This window comes from Silurus aristotelis (genome assembly GCF_946808225.1).
Source record: "Silurus aristotelis genome assembly, chromosome: 2".
In the NCBI taxonomy this organism is placed as follows: Eukaryota; Metazoa; Chordata; class Actinopteri; order Siluriformes; family Siluridae; genus Silurus; species Silurus aristotelis.
Window position 1 is genome coordinate 16,600,425 of NC_139575.1, and position 27,524 is coordinate 16,627,948.

Here is a 27,524-nt window from a genome sequence, read left to right on the forward strand (position 1 = left end):
ATGTCTTGGTGCCAGAAACCACAGCACACCTTCAGAGGTCCTGTGGAGTCTCAGTCTCAGCCAATCAGAGCTGTTCTGGTACTACAAGTGGGACCTACCCAATATTAGGCAGGTGGTTTTAATATCATGGCTGATATAACTTAATCAGAAACATTTATCAGCAGTATGCTGTATAACATACATGACATGATTGTGCCAAATGGTCAGATCTTAAAATCTTCATCCTGAGGACTTAAAGAAAAAAACCTTGATGGGTAAAGTCACATATTGGCCTGACACAAGGTATAAGCTTTTTTTCTTTTATAGTATTATTTAGTCAACACATTAAGTTCATTCTTGACTGCAAATGAATTCATCATTTTTTGCTGTCTGTGTTATGATAATTTTATATGAAAATCCTATAGCCTGTAGGATCTCTGTAACTCACCTGGTTTATATCTGAATTGTAAGGACTAATAATCAATTTATGAGAGGGTGCCCAGTGCAAACGGCTCCAGTTACACGAGGAGGTTAGCCGAGAGCAAAGTTTAGCCAGGCCACTAATGCATCCTGTGGGGAACGTTGTCTGTTAGAAACTAAAACTTTTGACACGCTCTTTTATTTTCCTAATATGGAACTGAAACCTAAGAAGTAGAAGAAAAATGATAGTTGCTTTCAGACTGAAGTCCAGGTTTATTATGAAACACATAACTTTAGCTTGAATATGTCAGAGATCACTATTATGATTAACCAGTCGGATGATCTACAATTATCTAGATGATGATTAGGGTAAATAGCAATTTCTCAATGTTATCTATACTTATTATTATAGTTTATTGATGTATGGTATCAGTTATGGCAGAAGTTGTGTGTTTAGAATGATCAATGATCGTTTGTCCACATTTTTTGTTTTTTTGCAGCTGCAGCAGTTAAATAAAATTTTGCATCACCATCATCTTCATCATCATTCATAGAATATTGAAAAGTAATGCCATCTGGGGTATCAAAATCCCACACCATAATAATAATAAAAAATAATATTTTTTCTTCTTTTCCTAATATATACTACAGCAGTTTGCACGGCAGATGAGACCAAATCTGAAGAGTTGATGACTGTCGGTTTATTGTACTTATTATTCCTTGTCAAGTAACATGTTGCTCTATGTGAATTTTGCTTAAAAAAAAAAAAATCCAACCATTTCTGGACAATGACTAATCATGATCCAACGTACACAGGAACACCAAGAAATTCCTTTCTGCCTTAAAGAATACACGAGTTTTTAAATGGAAAAAAAAATACTGATTTTATTTCTGCAACTTTGAAACAAACAGCATTACTGCCCATGAAGTAATCACTTCCCAGCATTAATTGTATAAATTTGTATTATTTAATTGTAGTAATTTATGAAAATGACATATGATGTAAAATTGAACAAATATTGCTACAAGTTTACAGTATCGAGCAACCTTTCTGACAACTCTGTTCTATAGAAATTATTTCATTAAAAAGTGTCCTGCACAGAAAGAGGCTGGATCCTGCTCAGATTGCCAGGCTGCAGAAAATCCCTTCTCCAAATACATTTGGCTCAACCGAATCAATATTAATATAATCAAAGTCAATGTCAAATGTTTTTTAATCATTATACATGTTAAACAATGAAATTATTAAAAGCATATTTTATTTGTGGTGGGAATGTACACAGATTTGTGTCTTCCTATTCATTAGTTTGTGGTGGATACAAAAATGGGGAGGTGGTAGAAATGTTGGACTGCTGATTGGAAGACCTTGAATTAAAATCTTAGCATCACCAGGATCCCAGTGCAGGGCCCTTGAGCAAGGCCCTTAACCTTTAACTGCTCCGGTGTATAAAATGAAATAATTTCAAGTTGCTTTGCGTAAGGACGTCTTCCAAAATGCCAGGGATGTAAATGTAGAAAATTATTCTAGGAACACTGGTGACCTTTGCTCCCCAAGTGCATCAATGAGCCTTGGCCGCCCATGACCCTGTCGCCCAGTTCACCACTGTTCCTTTCTTGGACCATTTTTTATAGATACTGACCACTGCAGACCAGGAACATCCCACAAGAGCTGCAGTTTTGAAGATGCTCTCTGACCCAGTCATCAGAGCATCACAATTTTGCCCTTATGCTCAAATCCTTATGCTTGCCCATTTTTCCTGCTTTCAACACATCAACTTTGAAGACAAAATGTTCACATGCTGCGTAATATATCCCATCCACTAAGAAGTGCCATGATGAGGAGAAAAGATGAAGAGACAGTGTTATTCTCTTCACTGCTCATAATGTTATGGTTATGTCTTATAGGTTATGTCTTACAGTGGGGCTGTTCTATTGAATGAGTCCTTATGTGGAGAGAAGCAGAGTTCAGCAGTGTCACAGCTCAGGGAGAAATCTGTTTACTACCCTGTTACATAAGCCTGTTGAACCAATTAATTATTATTACTACTAATAATAATATTATTCTCTTGCAATAAATACATTTACAGTTGGTGAAGGAACAGCCTGTTTTACAGGGGGAATCGGATCCAACGTGGCAACCCTGTTTGTTAGTCTAATTTGGCCAGCCTGCGCCTCCAGTACACATTATTACTGCACTGATACTGACTTGGGCTGCAAGTGTGTGGGACTTTGTCTGAACGCGCGTGCATGAGAGAGAGTGTGTGTGTGTGTGTGTGTGTGTGTCTGGGTCTGTGTCCGCGCGCGTGCTCTACACTGAGCTTTTCCCCACTCTGTGGTCCATAGATTCGCTGGAACCTCATTGGGATTCGGAGTATAAAACTATGCCACCGTATTGGAGGGAAGAAGCAGAGACGGATCAGCCGAAGGAAACGTGTCTGGGACTCATTTTGTCCGGATTGTTCGCATCTGTCATTTCGTGCAGAAGTGCGTTTTTACACGCAGGTCCATGAGAGGAGCGCGAGTAGGGCGCAGAAAAGGTACCACCACACACACACAACTAGTTCTACTGCACTCTCCTGCCACACTCCTACTACTATAAAAACCTATATTCACTACATATCTGACTATCAGTGGATACAATTCTGTAGTGTTTGACTTGATCATTGTTATTATTATCAATATTATTAAGTAAGAATTTTCCCAGGCTGGTTTAGTTCATTGTTTAATTACTGGAGCTTAGTGTTTTTATTACTAGACTTGTCCACCTAATATTCCATATATATCATATTTCTTAATATAGTATACACTATATTTTCAGTTTAATACACCTGGGTGAAATGCATGACCATATTATACAGCAATGTATTATAGCCTAGTACTTACATAACATATTTAAACGTGTAAAGTCGAGTAGGATATTAGAAAATCAACTAGAAAAATGTATGATCAATTTTACGTGCACTTCATTGAGTTATCTACAGAGTGGAAATGATGAAATCCTTGGCTTGATTTCTTTGCGGTTAATACACTTTCATTAGAGTCTGTGCAAAGTGTATTATACTGTATCTATTCCCCCCTCCCCACCCTTTCCTTTTCATTATGTCTACAGTGTAAACTCGACAGTTTCCAATGAAGTTTGGATATATAAATACATAAACTTAATGTAGATAGTAAAGAAAGCTACTGAAAATGAAGAGAAAGCTCAAAATAAACAAAACACAAAGTAGAAAGTTCAGAATTTGATATGAAATAGCTGCATGATTCACTTCATGTATTTTGTCATTATGTAGCACAGGTGCATGAGATCTTGTTCAAGGACTAAAGATTGCATGCATTTTTTATTTTTTTGCCCGCTGGACTGAAAAAGAAGTCTTCAATTTTAACTGAATGTGACTTTTTGTGTTATATGTAAGGTTTTATTTTTGATGATCAAAAGCTCTGTGGCTGTGATTTTGCATGCACTGGTAGAGCAGCGGCGGAGCTGAACGCTGAGTTTTTATGCTGAATTGCTTTTTCGTACTCCAGGTGTCCAGGTGCACCGCTTCATTTTCCGCTTGGTTTCGCAGAGCTGGAACAAATCAACACGCACGGAGCGGCACCTTTCGCTCTGCGAAGTGAGATTTTTATATGCTTTTGACCTGGGGTAGATGTTTTCCATTTAAGGGACCATAAAATGCCCCTCTGAATCACATGTGCTTCGGAGTTCTGGCGATTTGGAAAGGGGTCAACGGCCTATAGACTGACCTGAGGAAATTTATGTGTGCGGTGTAAAAGTTCTTAGCTGTAGGATTAATTGCCGACTACAGCACTGCTTATTGTCCCATGTGCAAATACAATACAGTGAAATTCTTTTCTAGGCATAACCCAAAAAGCCGGGGTCAGAGTTCAGGGGCAGCTAAGATACAGTGCCCTTGGAGCAGAGTGGGATGAAGCATTGTTCAGGGATACCACAGAGGCCAATCTGCCACCCCAGGTGTTGACCCTCACAGCTTTCTGTTTAGTTCACCAGTGCCTGAAATAAAAAAAATTTTTATTTAAATGCAGGTATTAGTACAAAACTGTATATTTTAGACATTAGACTTTAAGATAAATAAAAAGTTTATTAAACGTTAATTGAAGCAAAAATAGGCACTAGCCATGTCCTACTGGTTTGTACATTTCAACACTGCCAGTTTTTTTCGAGCAACAGCAGGTTGTCAGAGCATTAAATGAAGTCTGTCCAACTTGGTCGGCATCATAAAGACAGCGGGTTTCAAGTTTTTAATAGATTCAACGGAGAATTTTCTTTATTGCTCTGAGGAGGCAACCTGATCATTCTGTATCCCAGAAAAAAGTTTTGTGTAACATGAACTACCGCTTTGGCTGTGTCAATTAACTGTATGTCTTCTATCTTTTCTTTGCTGGTTGTAAATAATGAAAGAAAAATAAGACACACAAGGATGCTTCCTCATAAGCGTTTCTCATCGTCATGATGTGGAATTTTAATATAGGCACATTGCTGTTGTGTATCAATGCTGTATTGGATGCTGTGATCAGTATTGCTTGATCTGTGTTCAGGTTGCATTGGTCTTTGTGATAACTAACACTGGACAGAACATAACCTAATTTCAGCTTGATGTAAAGTCAGCCAGTATCTGTGAGCGCTTCCATTCTGAGTCAGAGGTTCTCTCACTGTGATGGACTCATGGCTGATTTGGCTGTGATCAAGCCAGGGGTGTGTTTAGGGAATCCTGTTGGGTTTGCCACACTAATAATAACTTAGTAATTGTGTTTTCTTTCCTTTGATTATATAGTGCCATGTTAAGGAGCAGGCGTACACTAGCCTACTCCTATGTTTACGACATCAGCTTGGCTCAGTGGCTAGAAAGAAATATATTTCTATAGCAGTAGACAGGATATATGGTATTGCCACCTTAGAAAAAGTCCAGGCTCTGAAATGCATTAATGTCTTATAGCAGCATTCGTACAGGTGTTACAAAAGAGGCAAGAGACAGATGATGCTTCTCAAACACACTTTTATAGTAAAAGTGTTGTTTAGCCTGCATCAGTTCTAAAATAAATCTGTGGCCATTAATGTGCTCACATTGACGTTTACTGACCAATAAAAAGCTCTCAAAAGTAAATGCGTAATGGGTGTGAGCTAGGTTTTTCTCCCCTTTTTTGTAGAGATAACTAATGAACAGCTTGTATTTACTCTAACAGGAGATATATTATGCAAAGGGAGAAAAAAAAATACTGTCCTTCACAGTTAGCTGCTATTGATCAAGAGTGATATTATTTATTGCTAAATTGCATGTTGTTCAATATATTTACTCTACAGTTAAAAAGTTGACATCTGATTTTTAAAGAAACGGCTTGGCTGATATCAAATATAAAAAAAAAAAGTTACATTCCCTTTAGTTACAATTTTCGATCGCACTAGAGCTATGTATCTAACAAAAAACAGGAAGCTTGTAGCTAGAGTTTTAGGGTCATCCAAATTGTGCGTTTAAATCGGGGCCGGTTTGATATATTTAGTTCTGTCGAGATAGTTGCCTGAGCAATTTTACACACAGATGTTACTCTGGAAAAGATTTTTTCCCCGCTGTGACATTCTGTGTTTATTCGTCTTTGTGTGCATATACAGAGAACCTTTAAACACTTCTGGCATTAACGGAATAAAGTGTGCTTCAGAAGAGTCTTTGTGAAGTTTAGTCGGTGTGGAGCTCATTACTGCGCTTCTCTGTTGTCTTTACTGGAAAACTTTGAGGAGGAAACCAATCTTGCAGGCTGGTTGATTATATATCAACAGATGCAGTTGCAGATGCAATTGTACAACTAATTATGTTGTCCCATTCACATAGAATGCATTATCTTGCAAAATATATATTCGATCGCCTAATGGCTCAATGTGTAACACAAACATTTGCAATCTGCACAATAAATGAATTCTACAACACAGCTTTAAACACTAGCACTGATTTCTTGTTGCCCTCCAAATCCCCAGAACATGCATACATATATGTGGCTACTCCAAACTGCCTGGGGTGTGCATGATTGCCCTGCATAAGACTGGAGCCTTATCCAGACTGTTTTTCAGTCTTTTGTGCAGCATTTATGAAATAGGTTCCAGATCTAAATATTGAAGATAAATGAATAGATATTCAGTTCATTACAGTTTGATTTGTATAATAAGTTAAACAAATTTCACAAAGCAGCTTTATACAAATAGTCATGTGAGAACTGAGTATATCTGAGTGTTGCTAGGGACAGCTAGAAAGAACTATTCACTGGGCTAAATAAATTCTTTAAAATTTAGTTTGAAGCACTGAGTGGCACGAAAACAAATAATTTGTTTGGTGACAGGCTACAGCAAAACGTGCACGATTGATCATGTGCCATGTCAATCAAATTGCAGTTTCTGTGAAAGTGCAGTAGGTGGTACTTTGGCAGTCTATGGATCAGCCAGATTCTTATTATGTCTTTTACAAGGTAAGATTCTTTACTCATTTCCCCAATCCCTAATACATTGCCAAACCTGTGGACAAATCTCTGTCCCTTTATAGTAAATCCGAATTAGCTTAGCTGGCTCCCTAGCTTTTTATTTTTATTTAATCTATTTGGCCAGTTATAGTAATATAGAAAAGTTACAGACCCAGTTACTGATGCTAGAAATACTCGGTATGCTTATGAAGTTGTGAATTTGTTAGCTTACTAGTTTCAAGCTTTAGGTTTTAATGCAAAACCAATTTTTTTTGGCTTGTTTGTTTGGCACCTTTGGCCATGCTTATTTTTATTATTTTTTTATCCACAATGACTTGTGAAACACTTCCACACGAACCGACTTATTCGTCATTATTCAATTCGATTATTTTTTTACTGGTATAGTGTTTAAAACAATGGACATTATCTCAAAGCAGCTTTATAGAGATAAAGTGGTTATAACGTTGTATAAAAGAATGTCTAGTGCCTGTAAGTTTATCCCTAATGAGCAAGCCAGTGGCGAGGAAAAACTCCCTAAGGTGGTATGAGGAAGATCCCTTGAGAGGAACCAGACTCAAAAGGGAAACCATCATCGTTTGGGTGGCACTGAATGTCCATTACATCATTCCAAATATGATAATGATGCGATAGTAAAAATCAGTGAACCTTACACACTGAAACAATTTTTAATCAGCTTAGCTATAATAAAACAAACATACATAAGATAAGATAAAAAATATTTCTGCACAATTACACCCATGTTTCCTAAGTAATTACGAGTTCTGTGTAAAACACCATGTGGCTACCTGTTAACAGAATAGACCGTTAAATATTGAGCATTTCCAACAGCAGCTTTTATTCATCAGCGTTAAACAGTGCCACATGTGAACACACACTCGTTCTCACTTGCAGAGAACATTGTACATTCAGGTTGTTGGTAAGGAGTTTTAACAGCTTTGCATGGAAGCACCTTGTTTTTCTGTTATTGCTCAAATGTCAGAGGGCTTCGCAGTCAGAGGAGCATGCATTCAGTCTGCGTGTTACAAACACAACACTGGAATGTTCCAGGATCGCATCAGAGTAAACACACACAACTGCAAGAATGCATCTTAATCTCTTTCATTTCTCTCTCACACACACAGAGTCTGAGCACAGGACACTTGCGTCCTCAGTGCTGTCTCGCTGACAGATCACAGAGTCTGCAGAGACTCGCACACTCCTACGTGAATGACCGATTACTTCGTCTCAAACACACAAACACACATGCATCTTCATGCGTGCACGTTACAGTCCATTAGCAGTGTCTAAAGAAGATTTGTTCACTAAATTAGAAAGAACATCAGAAAAAAACATTGTATGGGAGAGATGGATATATTAGATTCTTCCAGGAAAAAAAAAAACAAAAAACAGAAGTTTAGCTGAACATCTGGTCCTGCGCTGTCATAGCAAAAGAAGATCCTTAGTGGGGAATCCAGAGGCCTCATCATTTGGAAAAGTAGAGAACACGCTTAGTTCCATGATGGTTCTGTGAAGCAGTCGGGGGCATTTTGCTGCTATGATTTCCCCATAGAGACGAGCCACTGTAAATCAATACAAATGTATTCTAACTGATCAACTTTACCGTATACTGAATGGGGTGATCTCTTCCTAGGCACAAGGGCTCATTCCTTCAGAATGTTCTAATTTTATAATGAAGTGTCACTGTACATTTATAACACACAAGTTTACACAGAGCAAATTTTTATGATTTGCACACTGAGAGAGCTGAAAGGGCAAAGCCTTCCAGTGGCTGAGTGCTGAGTGTTAGAGTCAGGTGTGTTTGTTTGTTCAAGGCTGCAGTGAAACAACACTTAAAAATGCAAAAAAAAACATCGTCAAAAGCATGTTGCTACAGACAACTACTTAGACAGATTTGTGTTATTTATTATTATATTATCTGATATGAAAAAGAATATGGCACTTCTCATTTTTAACCTTGTGCAAAATTACAAATGAGCATACAGAGTTAGAGAAACAGTAATACATTCTTTCTTTCTCTCTCTCTCTCTCTCTCTCTCTCTCTCTCTCTCTCTCTCCCTCTCCCTCTGTGTCTATGTTGTTTATGTACATCAGGGTGGGGTAATCTAATGGAGACCATCTGTTGGTAAATAAACAGCATATGCTGGCACATTTCCTTCTCCTTTACGCTTCCATGTAAAGAAACTAAGCATGTGCACCTTTTCTGGGGATACAGTGATTAAACACACCATAAAGCATGTCATTAAGTATTGCATAGAACAACACACTGTTTAATTACACATTATTTGCTGCATTAGTTAATAGACCATTAGTAACCATATCAGTCATTACCACCTGTTTTTCGAATGCTTTTCGAATGCAATTTTCGAGTAAATTGTTAATTGTGCGTGCCCGAATTCATGATTAAATTGAATCCACAATAAACAGTTTATACATTTGCAACACAATCATTTTATGATTGTGAAGTTCATGGTGCATTAACATAATCTACTCATCTATAATGGTAGCTATCTTCTTAAATCAACTAATATATTCTTATGTTTGTTCTTATGTTAAATATCATCTGTAAGTTATATAGTTAAATAAAGTAAATGAAGTATTTTAAAAAGCAGTAAACCGTTATTTTGCGTTTATTCGAACATGAGTCGAACATGAACAGTGCTTTGATAATGACAGTTGTTATCAAAGTTAACCCCTCCTAATGTCTTCCTCCCACCTGTACTCGCTATAGGTTTTGACTTGCACAAAAGTTGTCAATTATCATAATGCCTGAAGCCATTTACATCTTGAGGTGTGTAAATGGTTGTGTGTGTGAGTGTGTGAGTAATTGGGTAGGAATGATACTGTATCCTTGTCTCGGTGTGTTTTCAGATCTCAGGGGAACTGTAGTATTTGTAATGGTATGAGCCCAGTTCACATGTCTGTCACATGGCTTAGATTACAGCACGATTTGTAACGAGACTCTGGTCCACCTTTTACACCACTCAATAAACTCTAAACTGTCGCACTGGAGTTTCACAAAAGAATATCTATTGTAACAAATATTTTTTAACAAACCCTGACAAGATTTATCAGACAATTATAATTTATAAATAATTATAAATAATTCATGCTGAAGTCTTTTTCAGAATCCGAATCACTGTTATCAGAGTTTGTTTTCAAAAGGAGTTTGTATTGGTGACTTTTCACACATTAAACACACTGAATAAAAATGTATGCAAAAGGATTAAACACCAGCGGCATAGTCAGCAGTAAGCAGCGATTCTAACCACTTCCTCACTACTTTCATTGGTTGCAGTGCTGAACCATCCAAGATTATTTCTCTCATCAGACTTGCTCTGACTGGCTGGTGGATGCCAGAGAGACACTGACTTCATGCCTTTTTAAAGTGATCATGGCTATGCCCCACTTCCTGCATAGACTACACTGTCTGCAGTGTGAACTAAGAAGGGCTGTCATATGTAGGGGTAAACAGTTGGACAGTGAACATGCTGTCACATTGACGTAAAACATCTATAAGTATCACAAATGTGTTGTGTTTTGTGTCTGTTAGGCATTTTTTGTAGCCCAGATAGTCACTTTACTACCTAACTAATATAATCTATGCATCCCAATCATGGAATTGTATATCTATTTATGTAGAGGGAATAATCTAATCACACGTCTTAAAAGTACTATAAAAAAGTACTATAAAATAAAATAAAATTAAATAACTTTTATTACTAATTACTTATATTACTAAATAATTATTTAAAAAACATCATTTATATATTAATTGTAACCATCAGTTTCATGTTCAACAGAAAATGGCATCATCAGAATTGTTGATAGAAGATGATAAGTAGAATAAATGATGATAAAATTTTTATTTTATTTTTTCTTTATTTATTTTCAGCAGTGGCGGGCCGTGCATTTGGTACCTGGACCTTCAGTGGGGACTTACCCGACTTAATCCACCTCTTAATACCACAACTATCACGTCGCAATTATAGAAACCATCAATACTATACAAAAACGCAATATAACAACGCATGGCATTACAGAGAGAGAGGCATTTCACATATGGAGGGTAAATACCATTTTACTAAAGCAAGAAACCCAGTTAAGTAAGCTAGCTTCGGGGTTGGCCCTCCTCTAGATGTCTAGCTTTTCTTAAAAATAGATTTTAAAGTATGAACGAGACCAAATAAATTTCTCCTTCTCCGTAAGCATAAAAAGTTTAGCTCAGGTGTATTAATGTGTGCAGAGCTACAGATGTGTTTTGCCAGTCGAATTTGGCTGTAACAGTTTCCCTCTGACCAACCAATCAGAGGACGGAAAAATGCTGACGCTATTCTGGGCCAGCTAGCTGCCCTGTATGGTGAATATGGAGTACAGACTTTGAAGGCTCTGGGCAGATTAGATTGACATGGCAGCACATAGAGGCTGAAATCTGATTGGACAAAACATCTAACATCCACATGCACGTGCTGGAAGCAGTGCAGCCAAGAGAAACACTATGAAATGTAGAAAATAAACAGTTTGGAATAAATTAATACAATTTAATCAAACAAATATTAGAATTTAGGTTGTAAATGTAGGTCAGTGCTTCTGATAGAGTTTAGGCCAGCAGAAAAGGCTTTGCTGGCCCTGACCGCCCGCCACTGATTTTCAGTGTAGATTTACTGAATGATAAGACCACTTTGAATGTACAATCCTGTTATTTAAATTGTAAAATAGTAAAAAATAAACAATGAATATAAAATCATGTAATATTGATTCATCATTTAGCAATGATCATTTAATAACAATCAATTACTGTTTGGAAATGATTAACCCCTCAACTGCTCCGTTGTATAAATGAGATTACAGTAAGCCACTCTGGATAAGAGTGTCTGCCAAATGCCATAAATATAATTCCAAAGATTTCCAAAGGCTGAATGCCCCCCAACTCAGTGTTCACAGTCAATCTGCTATCACTGACTAAGATTTCATTAGGCAAAAATCCATTAGTTGTTAATGCCATTTTCAATTCAAACTCTCTAAAAGGTCTCAGGTGCAGAGTCTTCATCAATTCACCCTTTTTTTTTTACTGCTTTTATCCTCATTTCAGTTTGACTATTGTCGAGTTCTCTTCATGTGAAAGTTTCAGGCTCAGCTCCAAATACAATACTTTGTTTGGCACTGTGTATCTACATCTAAGAGAGATGGATCTTAACCATGCACCTGTAACAAATCTAGCAACAATATGTAGTGTTCAGAAATAACAGCAATAATACAATCTACCTGCTGCTACCAGTGAAACTTTTGAATATTTTCTAGATTTCTGCAGCACCATGGTATTTTTAGCAACACTGCTCTAAACAACATCGACTATTTAAAGCCTGAGATAGCTCATCACACTTTATCTCTGCTGATATACACTGCTATGTATGTCTCTTCCTGTTTGAGTTATTAAATGGTTTTATTGCAGAATGCTTTAAATCTCCTGCGATGCCACACAATACAGCATTTACACACGTGTCTGGGTATACTGTATTTATGTGAGTATTCCCCTGATTTACAGAAGACATAAAATACAAATTTTGTAACTCACATGTTTCAGTATTTGTAATTAAATTTTTGTTCAAAGTAAACAAATTTCTGGAGGGTGAAGAGCTCAGGAAAAACAGCAGACAATCTTTAAACTTTTTAACTTTCCAGCTGTCTTAGATTGTGGGTCACCTCACTCATTTGTTTATTCACCCTTCACAACATGTTCTCACCAGACTTATTTACTAAAACACACAATTAATTAGGTTTTTTTTTTTCTCAATAACATGTCCAGCTATTAGGGCAGCAACAATATGTCATATTATAGCGTTTTATTCAGTAGAAGCTCTGTTGGTATTAGAAGTTTCCCATACATTTTTAAAGTCTAGTATTTGTGAACATGGTTCCTGGTATGCTATGATGCTGATTGCAATTGATGAAGTTGATGGCTGAGGAAGATACATTGTGCAGATTCTGCCAAATATGTTGACATTACACCTAATACCATTAATTTATAGCTAATATGGCAAGCACACATCCACAGCTGCTGCACTCATTGCTGATTCAGTCTTGGTGAAAGAAATAACTACAGCTGTGGAATTCACAATATTTAAAAGCACAATTAAAGATACACAGAGCTGTGTTATTTTTGAGAACAAAAAAAAAAATCATTTTTTTGCGAATTTACTTTTGTCTAAATAGGTCAAACAAACACTGTGTTATCTAAAGTTCTGGGAATTGTTCGGTTATTTTCTGGACTTAAGCAGGAGTTAGACTTGATTTTTTGTGTGCAAACAACAGACGACTTTTGTAACTATTGGCTGTTTCTTTGACTCAACTTTGCTATCATTTATGAGCATTAAACTATGTCTAATCTTAAATTTTTTAAATGTGCAATGCAGTGACACATCACTTACTCTTTTGATAGGATGAGAAAAATATACCATGTGATTGATTCAAATTATTACAGACTTCTAGATTCCTGTCATGTTCACTGTTTATCCTGTTCTGCAAATAGGAGAAAGTTTTAAAGTGCACGTGTATGGTTCAGCATTGATCAGCACCATAGTAGAGCTTTAAATTCTCCACATGTGCAAAATGTATACAGGTGAGCATGTGATGCCATAATGCCCATACTGTAGCTGTAGTCGCACATCAAGTGTAACCCTGGCCTTATGGTAATTAAAGCAGTGGGTGTTTGACTTTTCTGTTTTTTTTTTTAATTTATATTCAAATACACCATAAACATGTTTAATATACATGTTGTATATTGTATCTCTGTTTTAGATGTACAGATGGTCCCAGAGTTACGATCGTTCGACTTAAGTTTTTTCGATCTTACGATGACGATAGCGATATGACAAAATTTTTAAAATATTTAACATTTTGCGTAAAAGTCACAGGCAGCAACGTATGATGTACGAAACGTTGGAAGTGCAGCTGGGATGAGTGTATCTCTAGCCCTGTGAGATGCCCTACTCTCACCAGCGGTCGACGTAAAGTTGTCTCAGTGTGTATTTTTTTCTGTTTTAAACAGCAATATTAGAGATAAAAGCATGTCTTCCAAGCACCCAATTCAATTTAATTCATTTTTATTTGTATAGCGCTTTTAACAATGAACATTGTCTCAAAGCAGCTTTACACAGATAATGTGGTGATTGAATGTAAATATGTTCTTTGTAAGTAAGTTTGTCCCTGATGAGCAACTGTGGCAAGGAAAAACTCCCCGAGATGGCATAAGGAAGAAACCTTGAGAGGAACCAGACCCAAGAGGGAACCCATCCTCATCTGGGTTGCACCGAATGTCCATTTGAAGCCGATATACAATGTTGCGGGGTGCAGTGATGGTGATCAGAAGCAAACTGTAGTCCTGAGTCAGTGTAGGAGACTGTTGACATTAACTACAGTCCAATCCATCCTCAAAGCGCCCGTTCCTACTCCGGAATTTCATGGAACCACCCAAGGTGTTGATGAGAAACCGTCCCAAGCTGCACAGAGTGGCCTCCAGTCGAAGAGAACACTATCCAGAGGCAGGCCTGGACGAAGTGGAAAGATCCACGGAGGGGAGAGGGGCAGGAACAATGGTCACTGGAGCCTCAGGAGCAAGTTTAACTCGACCGAGTGAGAGAGAGAGAGAGAGAGAGAGAGAGAAAGAGAGAGAGGGAGAGAAAAAAGGGTGACAGGAAGAGAAGGATATGGATTATTAAGTGTTCTTATTGTTGTATGAAAGTTAATGTCACTGTGCAGTTTGGACTCCGGCAAGACTCGCTATGGCAGCATAACTAAAAGGGAGAACCAGAAGGTAATACAGACATGAGGGATCTCTGGGATAAGAGACGACCCACCACACCACCGTCAACAAACCTGAGTGAACATGTGAGCGTGAGGGGATGACAGCATACAAATATCCCAGTTCACCAAACACTCTATATCCATGTTCCCTCCAGATCTAAACCTTTACCTAAGTAAAAAATAAATAAAATCCACTGATCAAAGGCTTGACTGAATAAATATGTTTTCAATCTCGACTTGAACACTGAGACTGTGTCTGAGTCCCGAACTCGATTGGAAGGCTGTTCCATAACTGTGGGGCTTTATAAGAGAAAGATCTGCCCCCTGCTGTAGTCTTCATTATTTGAAGAACCAACAGATAGCCAGCACCTTTTGATCTAAGTAGGCGTAGAGGATCATACTGGTACAGAAGTTCACTCAGATACTGCGGTGCGAGACCAAGTGCTTTATACGTCAGTAGTAGTATTTTATAATCAATGCGAGATTTAATCGGGAGCCAGTGTAGACTGAATAAAACAGGGGTGATGTGGTCATATTTCTAGATCTAGTGAGGACTCTTGCTGCTGCATTCTGAACTAACTGAAGCTTATTTATGCACTTATTTGCACACCCAGACAGTAAAGCGTTACAGTAATCTAATCTAGAAGTAACAAAAGCATGAACTAGTTTTTCTGCATCCTGTAACGACATCATATTTCTTATTTTAGCAATATTTCTAGGGTGAAAGAACGCGATCCTGGTGATATTATTCACGTGAGCCTCAAAGGAAAAACTGGGGTCAATAATAACACCAAGGTCTTTGACAGCCGTACATGCTGAACCAGAAACACCGTCCAGAGATGCTACGTAATCGGAAGGTTTGCTTCTAGCTGCATGTGGTCCTAGTAAAAGTGCTTCCATCTTATCTGAGTTGAGCAGAAGAAAGTTATCAAGCATCCACTGTCTAATGTCCTTTACACACTTCTCAACATTGTTAAGCTGATCTCTCTTATCTGGCTTTGCTGAAATATACAGCTGTGTGTCATCAGCATAGCAATGGAAGCGAATCCCATGTTTATGAATAATTTCACCAAGAGGCAGCATATATAAAGAAAAAAGCAGGGGGCCTAAGACACATCCTTGAGGAACACCAAACTTTACCTCAGAGAGTGTGGAGAACTCACCATTTACATCAACAAGTATGTCTCCTGCTTGTAGTGAAAAAAAGAAGAGGAAAGTCATCAGTTTAGAGCAGAAAATTAAAAATATAAATCAGCTTGATGCAGGAAAAACTGTCACAGTCATAGTACCATCTTCAACTTATGACATTTTTGACTCATCTCCAACGTAAGTAGAGGACTACCTGTGTACTGAATAACAGACGACTTGTGCCAGTATTCATTTCATGATAATCACATTATAATAATTCCAGTAATTGCTTGTAATATTGTTACAATTTTTAACATTTAATACAATTTAATAAAATACAAAAATATTGGGTAAAATCATGAGGCTAACCAACAATGCACATAAATCCTGTTAGCAGCCTCCTCCAGAACACAGAACTAACAGTTCGATCACTTCTACTATGCTTTTTAACAGTATCTGGGGTGTTAAATATCACGCAACCAGAACTGGTTAGCAGCATGCATTGTGGTATAACATGTTTCCGTTGTTGTGTTTCAGATGGCAAGAGGTGGTGGAATCAGCAGGATCCCATTGCAGCATCTGCCCAGTGTCACCTGACCTACTGGAAGGTTAGTATTTATACAGTCATATAATAATGTCATATGTATAAATCACTCATTTGTTCAATTTGTTGCCGGGTTATAATGGTGTCAGAGTGTTTCCTGTCCCCCGCATATCGCATCCTTTTGACCATGCAATCACTGAAATATTGACTCAACATATACACACACAGGGGTTTTAGGTGTTAGTTAAGTAATTATGAAGGAGCCTGGACTCATAGTGTACATGGTATAGTGTAGCAACTCAACAAGTGTGCAACAAGTTTATTCAACGTTCATGTAGTTCACTACTTTACAATGGTACATTCCAGTGCCTTAAGAAATTTCTTAGTATACTTAATATAAAAAAGTAAATATCTGTAAAAGGTGTTAAAAATTAAACCAAGATAATAAATACACAGGGCAATGCATACACAAAGAAATTAAAAACATGACTATAAATACACAGGAGTCATACAAAGGGCGGAATAAAACGGACAACGGAACAGCACTGGATGGATGAAATGACATGAGGAGTGGCTCAGTGGTGCAGCAGGTAGTGTTGCACTTGCAAAACTTCAAGGACCCCAGCTTGCTTCTGAGCTCAGGTTACTATCTGTGTGGTGTTTCACATGTTCTCGTGTTTGTGTGCAGTTCTCTGGTTACTTCTCACTGTAAAAATTAATGCAGGTAGAGTAATAGGCTATGCTGAACTGCCCCTTAGAAAATAGATGAATGTATTTCACAGTGTGAATTGCATCCAGTGCTTCCAGGAGTGGATCCATGATTCATGATCCGGACCCTGATGATGAATTATGAATAGTGAATGAATATATGGCATGGAAGAAGAGGTGAACTGCTTTGTGTCATCAGAGAAGCATGGGTAGAATCCAGTGTACCGGTGTAGACCAAAGTAATTTAAATATTTAAAAAAAACCATTCCAGTAGTATGAGAGAGAATTTGTCTTAGTGGCAAAAAATACGAGCAATGTGCATAATAACAAAATGGGATTTTTTGTAATGCCACAATACAGTCTTTAGAATTATTATTAAGTGCGGGTGTGTGATGGTGTGCATGATTCAAAGCTTAATGTTGGGAATGGTCATGACTAGTTTTGAGGGGGAAAATAAACTACTTTGAGTAGTCTTTATGTCAAGTCTGGTGATGGTGGCATGGAAGATCAGTATGTTTTGCAATGTTGGTGGCCTGCTTTTGGTGTAGGCAAGTGGTGTAAGATTAGGTAAAGAACAGCTAATGAGTTTCTTAGCTAAAGCAGTGCATTTTCTGTACCAGACAGTAAGCTGAGCAGTACACTTTATGTTAAAAAAGAATTGATGAACCAGACTAATTAGGCTATTTTTTCATGGCTAATCAGGCGGCGTGCTGCTTACTTTAAATAACAGCAACCGAACACTGAGACATTTCTCTTACTGTGTGTGGTTCATCAGTATACACAGTATGTGTCGTACTACTGTCGTCCATACAAAATATATACGTATATCACTTCTATATCACTGTTTTCTGTAAAAGACCCAATGGTACGTTTTTAGTTATTGTGTAGTTATTTCAACGGATGTGAAGCATTGGGTTTGATGTGAAAGAGCTTCTTCTGGTTATTGATCTCACAGGTGGCATATGAATAAAACATAATATAATTATTCTTTACATTATTTCTCATCTGCATGCTTTGGCAGCACAAAGTGGCAGCCTTCCAAACCTAAAAACATGCCCCATGCCAACCAAGCATGTCATGAAATAATCCAGAATGTCATTCAAAAAGACGAATGTTACCACAGCCCTGACCAGAGTAAAGCGGTTAACGATGCTGAACGAATGATTGAATTATCACAAAGAATTGCAAGGAAAACTGCTATAAATCATAATTTTACTGGTGCATGTAACAAATGATCAAAGTATTAGCTGTGCCTTTAAGACATTTTATGTTTATTCATCATATCCATGCTATCAGAGATAAGTTAAATCCTTTTTAAGGAGGATTAAGGAATTCTATAGTCTGTCAGACCGGTTTGATTGTGTAATGTACCTGTTGTAAGGGGAGGATGTGGGAGAGACACATAGGCCTACACAAAACATGTTTATTAGACCTGTTTTAATAATCATCACCAGTTCACTAGGAAGGAGTACACACTGGCAAAAACAGAGATAAACAGGCCAGGATCAAGACCGGCAAAAAAGCGAAACATAAGGAGATAGAAGCAAAGATAGGACCAGAAAACACATGGCTTTGTGACAAACATATACGTGCACAACTTCATAACCACATAAGGAAAGGATATAATTCTGAAAAACTAAAGGGAGAAATTAACAACAGGTGAACACAATCAGTTGAAGATCAACAGAAGGACAGGAAGCTTTGGCCATATAAAGAAATTATGGGCCAAATAAAGACAGATGGAGATGGAGAGGGTCTGAATCAATGCTGATATTTCACGTTTTTTTTTCACTAATTCTTCACATCAGCTAAACACACTTATATAATATAAATTAAAATAAAAAGAAATGAAAGAAAACCATATTGTAAAACACCTGCAAACTGAATTAGTAACTTCAGAAAAGTTGAAAGACAAATAATAAAACAAAGTTATAGAAAATGAGAACAGAAGATTAGGCTTGAACAGTGCATTAACGTGATAGTGTAAAAAAATGTACCACAATGTGGGAAAACAGAATAGGCAAATGTTTACTGCAGAACAAGATAGTAAGTGTCATGTAAACATTAGTAAGGTGATTTTGGCAGAAGTAAAGTATATCCACTTGGTGGCCTTGGCAGCAGTCCTAGACAGTTAATTCTATTCATACAAGATCAGGCTACTATTTACTTGAATGAGGAGAGACCCATAAACACAAACCAGATGACATGTTAAACATCAGTTTGATATCAGTGGTAAAGTCTAACAAAAGTGTAAATTTATTTGTTGTTTATTGGATAACACCAAAAAGTTGTTGGGCTGTTTATTATTATTATTTTCTTTTTTACTGCCACACACAAGCAGGGCAAAAGCTTCACATCAAACCTATATATTCTATGGTTACAGCATTGGTCCACACAAAACATATTGGCTTATTTATTTGAATTATTCTAGGATTTGTTAATTATGTAATATTTGTGTAGTAATTTAGGATTTACTCTACAGCTCGACTTTATAGCTTGTTGCCCTGAATTATAGCTAATCAGGCTTTTGTGTTTATTTATATTATACATTTGTTATTTTCAGGAACTTTATTTTGTTTATTAGTGTTATATTAGCTTGACTTCTTCTTCCTCATCCATCATATCGCTTTGTTCTTTACATCTGCCTCTTTCAAACCAACCACCTGCAGGTCTTTCCTCACCACATCCATAAACCTCCTCCTTTGCCTTTCTCTTTTTCTCTTGCCTTCCCTACCTCCAAGTCTTCAGGCTCGTCTCATCCTGCTCCCTACTCTCACCACGAATCACAGTATCATCTGCAAACGTCATAGTCCAAGGATTCTCCTGTCTGACCATGTCTGTCGATACGTTAGCCGGGCTGCTGCCTTTAAACCGACTATATTTTATGGAATACAGAGCTGCTCTGTTTTTTATGTACACTCTACACTCTAAAAAGTTCATACTCTGTTTTACTCAGATATTATCATGTACCTAATCCACAATAAACTGATTGAGTCATTCATGATGACGGAGTAAACCCTTGTCTAGTATCGTGTTGCATATAACTGTTATAGCTGATTATACAAGAGTGTTCTAAGAGGGTTTTTTTGTAATATTGTGGGCAGGTTGCCAGACTGACTTTAATATTGCTAATATGATCAAGAACACTTTATGACAATCACTGTTTGTATGGTACAAGCTGCAATCCAAGATCTTCCATGTTTAAAAAGACTAAAAAGAACACAGTATCTAATCTGCCCACTTGCTATCACATACAAATGCTGAAAAGGCAGTGTTTACATCTCGTTATAGTATGTCGAACGAGGTGAGAACACAGTAAATATGAGAGAGGTGGTTTCAGTCCACATCCAATTGAACTTCCTACAATCAAACTGCAGTGACATCTTTTGTCTCTAAAATTGTTCCAGCTGTGGAAGGAAAAACAAAAAATGCTGGGCAGCTGGTGATATTTTTTTTTTTTATATGAGCTGCTAAATTGAAATCCAAAAATGAAACAATAATAAATCAAAACATTAAACAATACAGTGATAATCAGTGCTACTTTGCTGTCATAAAATAGTTTAAATAATTAGTTTAATTAAGTTGTGCTATTTGTTGATCAAATGTTTGTTTAGGTTAAAAAAGTTAAACATTTGAACGTTTCAGATGCAAAAAAAAGGCACCTGCTAAAAATTGAACAATTAGCTGACTAAACATTAGAGGCATGATGGTTCCATAAATATGCTACCTGCTATACTCATACAACCCAACTGTGTATTCGTATGCCATAAATATTCTGTTTCATCTGTTTATTTCTGGTTTTAATGTTTTTTTTTTCAATACAGTCATATGTATGTGTAATTTCATGTGGTTACAGGTATTTTTCCTAATGACTGTGTGTCTGCTGGAGATTGTGGATGGGAAAAGACTTGCGGAGGAGAGAGAAGAATCACACTCCACTACACTGATGGCCCAAAAAGAACAAAGACCAACATGGGCTGCACTTTATGGTAAGGCCCAAGACTAAGCAAAAACTTCCACACCCTCTATATCATCATAGTTTTTTGTTTTAGGACTTTTGACTAAATATTTTGGGGTGGTAGAACATTGACACTCACATGGTAGGCATTTAGATTGCTTACTGTTTATTATTCTTTACATTTGGAGAATTAAGCTTCTGGATTTGTCAATTTTTTTATTGAGAGTTTAAACTATTTATTATTTTTTACCAGAGCTTGCATTTGCTCAGAAAGCATTGAACAACTGAAAATGTATGTACAGTATTTAAGTAAAAGGCTTTTATCAATCACCCCATACTGTATTATATTGTATAAGGAATGCACTATGTATTACTTTTTTAACATATATTAATGGTGTGCGGCAAAAAATACTATTATATTAAAATACATGAAGGTATTTTTTAATACATATGTTTTACAGTACAGTGCATTCAGAAAGTATTCAGACTCCCTTTAGTATTTACAACTTTGTTATGTTACAGCCAAATACTTGAATAATAAATTCATGTTCTCATTAATCTACACTTGGTACCCGATTTAGAAAAAGTGAAAAGAGTAAAGGGTCGGAATATTTATGTACATTCGTTTGAATAAATTATAGACATTTTTAATACTCTGTTTTCACTTCATTTTATTATGTTGTCATTATGGACTATTAAGTGTAGATTAATGAGGAAAGACAAGTGGATTTGATTGTAGTATCAGGCTGCAACATCGAATCGAAAATACTGAATATTTTTTGAATGCACTGTATTTAGCTCAGTCCATGTGCTAGCAGAAGAGCTGTACCACCTTAAACAACTAAAAAAAATTGCTATCATGCTATTCTTAAACATTAGTAACATCACTAGGCTTTGACAAAACCTGTGGTTTTATGTTATTTCAGAGAATCATTTGCAAGATCATATTGTCTTATTGCCTAGCTCTACAGTGGTATGAAACATGTGATGTGAATTAATCCTCTGGTAAATGTATTGCTTGATTTATAAGTATACAAATATACTGTCTGTTACTAGTTACTGATGTTAAATTAGTGCCTCTTTTAGCAGACGCCTTTGTCTAGAGCGACTTACAATTATCCTAGAGCGACTTACAATCATGTTAAAGCCCCAGGAGTGGCAGCTTAGTCTATTGCGCTATGATGATGATATAATAACTACAATGATGAAAAATGATGAATGCCAAGGTAGAGATTTTTTCTTTTAAATTAAAAAAGTAAAAAAATAAGTACAATTACTTTAAACAGGTGCAAGTAATAAAGCAGACTTTGTAAATTGTCTGTTTGATAAATTCATAAATTGAACTGTCACTTTCCACCTCTACAGCTCTACTATACACATGTAATTGATTAACTTAAACTCCGAATTTCTTAGAGGGCGGGCTGATTTTCAAAACTGGATTTAAGAATGTGTGTGGACATGTTCTTCCTGTCTGCAGTGGAAACTACACCAATTTGTTTAAGTTAGGTAAAATGACTAAAGATCTATAAATACGCTGTATATCAGTAAGGCCACTCAGCGGTTGAGAATCAAACTATGTAAAGACTGCAGCTTATGGTAAATTATGTCTGCTGAAGAGTTGAATATAAATGTCATGAATCCACCACTTTTGGTGACTCATCTGTGTGGAAATCTAAAAAAAAAACAGTGCAGCATGTTTCCTATGGGTTTAGTTACATTACAAGGGCCTGCAAAAAGACCAGGTGGTCCTAGGTAACCGAAACCCATGTTTTGAACCGCATGATTGTTATCTTACAAACGGATCTTGTTCTTTGATGCTGTTGACAATTTTGTTTTGTTGCCATCGGCATTCAGTGCTGTTAGCCAATATGTTAAATCATTCAAACATGATCAGATTATGATAAGAAGTTATGAATGTAACATTGTGTTCTCTTCTGAGTCAGGTCAGATGTTTGTGAGGGTACTCTAATTTTAGTTCTAAGTTCTATAGACATTATTTACGACTTTTCTGTGGTATTTCCATTTTAAGACGCAGGACAAAGGGAGTTCTAGCCACAAGGATTAGGTACTATGAATTTTATAATATCTAAAGGTTATGCGCTTAGACCAAGGAAGTGTTTAAAAGCAGGTTCACCCCTAGGTATCGCCTCGTTGTTTTAATTGTTTCTAATCAAAGTAATTAAAAATAAAAAGACCTGAGCTTAATTCTCCTGTCTTTTAAAACAAAAGACCCCAGTATTTTATATCCCCTTTTATCATTGATTTCAGTTAAATTACACACAGGGCTTAGAGTAGAGGTCGAGAATCAGCCTAATTTTCAGCACAATCGGCCTTTGCCGATTAATTTGAAAATGCTTGCTGATCATTCGGGCCGATTTTTCAAATTAATCGCCATCTGCCAATTGTGCTGCAAATTAGGCTGATTATTAGGCGGGTGCATCTGACACACCGAACCGTGCGTGGCAGTAATCTCTATTCCACATCCAAACAGGGAAACCAGAAGAGCTAAAACTGAGAATATATAAAGCAAGCAGCGTTTCCACCTGCCGCGATCGTTACTAACGGATTCCTGTAGTCCTTTTCAATCATGTCTGCTAATTTGCATAGACAAGAGCAAGAATGACATCAGCTAAGCTTAATAGCTAATCAGCGTTCTCTTTCTGGCCTATGAGCTTCGCTGCTCAACATGCAGAAATGCCAAAAAACAGCTGATGCCCTCTGAGCAATAAAACTAAAGCCAACCGACACTCAAAACACCACTGACATTCCCCGATGGCAGAGCATCAGCTTGGGGTGTCCTGGGCTTTAAGTTCTTATCCTTCGTTCTTAATCTAGCCTTTAATATTTCTTTGGTTATATATGGTACTGCTTTTGGAGAGAGAATTAGAATATCATTTTTGGAGAGAGAATGAGAATAACATTTTTGGAGAGAATAAGAATTACATTTGGAGAGAGAGAATTCGAATAACATTTTTGAAGAGAGAAGAAGAGTAAGTTTTTGGATCTGTTTTGTTAAAGAGCCTTTAACCAGCTGTAGTTTAGGCTACACGTGGGCTCTGGGACCAAAACCTAGTAACAAGTGCACTTATTGGAGAGGCGTGTGTTGTTTAATAAATGTTTAAATTAAGCAACTAATTTTTTTATCATGTCTTATTTGTTAACTATTACATTTTATGAGATGAAGGGGGGAAAAAAGAATATCGGTAATTGGCCAGAAAACCCCCCCACATCGGTCGACCTGTAGCTAAGAGCTACCAAGTTAAATAAGTTTATTCAAATATACTGCCAATTTTACTTATCCAAGTTGTTTTTTTTTTTTTTTTTTTTTTTTTTTTTTTTTTTTTTACAAACATTTTAGTGTATATTCGAAGAGATTTGCATTTTACTTTTCTGTACAATTATGTCAAAGTATATTGGACAAACTAAAATTAATGTGTGTTTAATAGGCATTGGTGGAGATGTACACTAGGTGGAAATTAAACTATTGGTTAACCTTTACATTTAGCATTTGGGTTAGGATAATTATTTGGGCATACTCATTAAGTCTTATTACAAATATATTACAAAATAATATGAAACTCAGCCAAGAATCAGGATTATGTCTCTCCTGGGAGATCAGAGAAACATTTAAGCAAAAAAAAAAATATCACCCTTGTGTACTTTGAAGTAGTCTTTTGACTCGCTTTCATAATGTTTCCAAACATTTTTAAATTTTAGTTGTCAAACTGTCACAAAAATAACAAAATACCTTGTTTCAATTATTATGAATTAAGTTTAAGTTCAGAGCCAGACAGAGGGTGAGACAGAGGGTGAGACGGAGGGTGAGACAGCTGAGCAGCAGCAAGCTACAAGGAGAGAGAATAACCTGATTGACCTGTCAAAGCTTCTTCTTTCCTGCTAATTGTTTGATTTTAAGTACTTTGTGTTCTGTGCTAGATTTCTTAATTTTGTATTTAAAAAAACAATAATTGTTACACAAAAACTCCTAAGCTGCATCTCTCTAACGGCAATTACACAGTTCCTGTGCCGCTCCCTGTCCTCGGGCTTACTTTAGATCTGAAAGGAACACTGCCAGGCCACTGGAAAGCCACTAGCCCTGTGAGATTGATTCTCTAGGAAATGCGTACATATTTGAGTACACATTTTTTATGTAAGCTTTATACTGTTGTTTTCTGGTGCCACCATGGGGACTTTGTGTAGAGTTGGACTGCAGAGTTTATGTTGTTGCTGTTGTTACCTGAATGTGAACCCCTGAATGTCGGGTTTTCAATTCCACTGTCACAGTCTGATAATTAGAAATCTACATCCACAGTATATCCAGATTTCTGTAAAGCTGATTTGTAAAAATGATTTATATACATAACAATGATGTAAGCAGGTAAATTAGATCTTTAACCCTCAACTTCCATAGTCAGCCTTATATTATTCAATATTATTCGAAGTGCCTTATATTATTCAATATATGTCATGTATTCAGTGTTAAATATATATGTATTCTCAGAAAGAATAAATAGAATGACTTGAATTTTGTTTGTGACAGGTTTTGACACAGCAAATTGCTCTCTGGATTGCTTCTGGAAAGCAAATTACTCAGATTTCTGCCTTGGGGAGAATTCTGATTCATTTTTTTGTTTTGTCCTCAGCTACCGATGTTTTAACCTCCTGTCATTAGGTGCTAAAGCGTGATGTGGCTTGTCCTCAAAGCATGTGAATTCTCAGCAAGAAGAGGGGTTTATTATATCAGACATTAAGATAGTTGTCCTCCATGGAAGAGTTGCTAAGTGCTGGAACTTTACACTAATTTTACTTTTATGCTCTACACATATTAGCTGTGGAAGCGTGAATCACAAGCTGACCAAATATCGCAAGGAAAAGATTCAGGCCAAAGTACACAACAGAAAGTTTCCAAAGTTTGGGATCATTTTAAAATAAAAATAAATAAATAAATAAAACACCATACAGTGTGTTTACTTTTTAAAAGTAATTTGAAATAAAACATTTTAATTTATATATTTGTATTTTTATGTCATATGGCAATTAAAAGCACCAAACAAGTTTAGTTTTTTTTTTTAAGATATTCTTGTGTGCGATTTCAGCAATACGAATGTAAATTTTTCTAAAAAGGAAACCTCTTTAATGAAGAAAAAGTTGGACTAATCGGTAGAATACTAGATTGCTAAAATAATTGGTAGGTGCAGCCCTAGAATATATGGTACCTGAGGGTACAGATCATTTGAGCTCAATATAAAATAAATTTATGAATAAAGATGTATTCCTTATTCTGACACAACATGGCTAGTTGTGTGAATTTCACCATTCATGTCTTCATGTCATTGACATGCATAGTTTGACTTGCTCTCACTATTTCTCCTCTGCTGTATGCCGCTGTCCATAAATTATTAATGCCTTAAAATCCCAGATGGCCAGATATTCCAAACGCTTCTAATTACATACAGAATTGTGCAAATGTTTTAAGCACATTTAAAAAAAGATGTTATAAACTCCAATACAATAACAAAATATTGATGTAAAATAAAAGGTTTGGTATGTAAGTAGTGAAATAATGAATACTTTGAATAATGAAAAAAATGCTGGACTGGGAAAAAAACATTAGAACTTCCATCATGTTTAAAACTAGATTTCTTTATGTGATCTATGAATTTATATATTTCGTTATGTAACAAAATAAAAGAGAAGCTCTAATCTAAGATCTAATATCTTCAGCATCCTTTATACTTTTTACATCAAAATCAAAATATCATATCAATGGCACATGCACTTAGGCATATTTTAAGTATAAACAGACAATGAGATTTTACAGATACAAAAAGCATGGTTATATACTGCACATTTAATAATAATACCCATATAACCAATACTAATATAATTTCATCTACGATTTAAAAAACAATTTTTCCTGTGCATCCTCATATGTACACTTCAGGAAAAACACGTACAGCAAAACTTTAAAAGGCTTAGACCAGTTTTGATTTTCGAAAGAAAGATATTTGGGGTGTTATTAAACCATTTGTGTTTCATTCCTTCAATATATAGATCCATCCTTGGCAGAGGAAGGAGAGGAATACAGGGCCAGATGGCATCGATCTCTAGCAGACGTTTCTGAAGCTTATCGAAAATCCCGCAAAGAACGCAAGAACCGTAAGCGTCAGCGAGAAAATCTGAACCAGGACTGTCACCTTGAGAAGAAACAGATGCGTGTTCGTGACCTGGGCCTCGGCTATGATTCAGACGAAATCGTGCTCTTTAAATACTGTGTGGGGACGTGCATTAGCTCGCGAAGGAACTATGACATTGCGCTTAAAATTCTGACTGAGAAGGGCAACATCTTGGGCCGTGATGTGAGCACTCATCCATGCTGCAGGCCTACACGCTTTGAGGCAGTGTCTTTCATGGACACCCAAACAAACTGGCAGACCATCCGGTGGCTCTCAGCAGCCAACTGCAGCTGTGTGGGGTGAGAGGAGGAGCAGCTGGGCAAAACTG

At 36.6% G+C, this 27,524-nt stretch overlaps 1 protein-coding gene across 1 annotated transcript; it reads left to right on the forward strand.

The window, feature by feature from the left end:
* artn (artemin) lies at window positions 1-27,524 on the forward strand (the record flags this gene model as incomplete). The annotated part of the gene is made up of 6 exons (XM_083561583.1): window positions 1-78; window positions 2,743-2,936; window positions 3,925-4,013; window positions 16,348-16,418; window positions 20,919-21,051; window positions 27,075-27,524. The coding sequence occupies 6 exons, from the start codon at window positions 1-3 to the stop codon at window positions 27,497-27,499; spliced, it is 990 nt and encodes a 329-aa protein (XP_083417709.1). The 3' UTR covers window positions 27,500-27,524.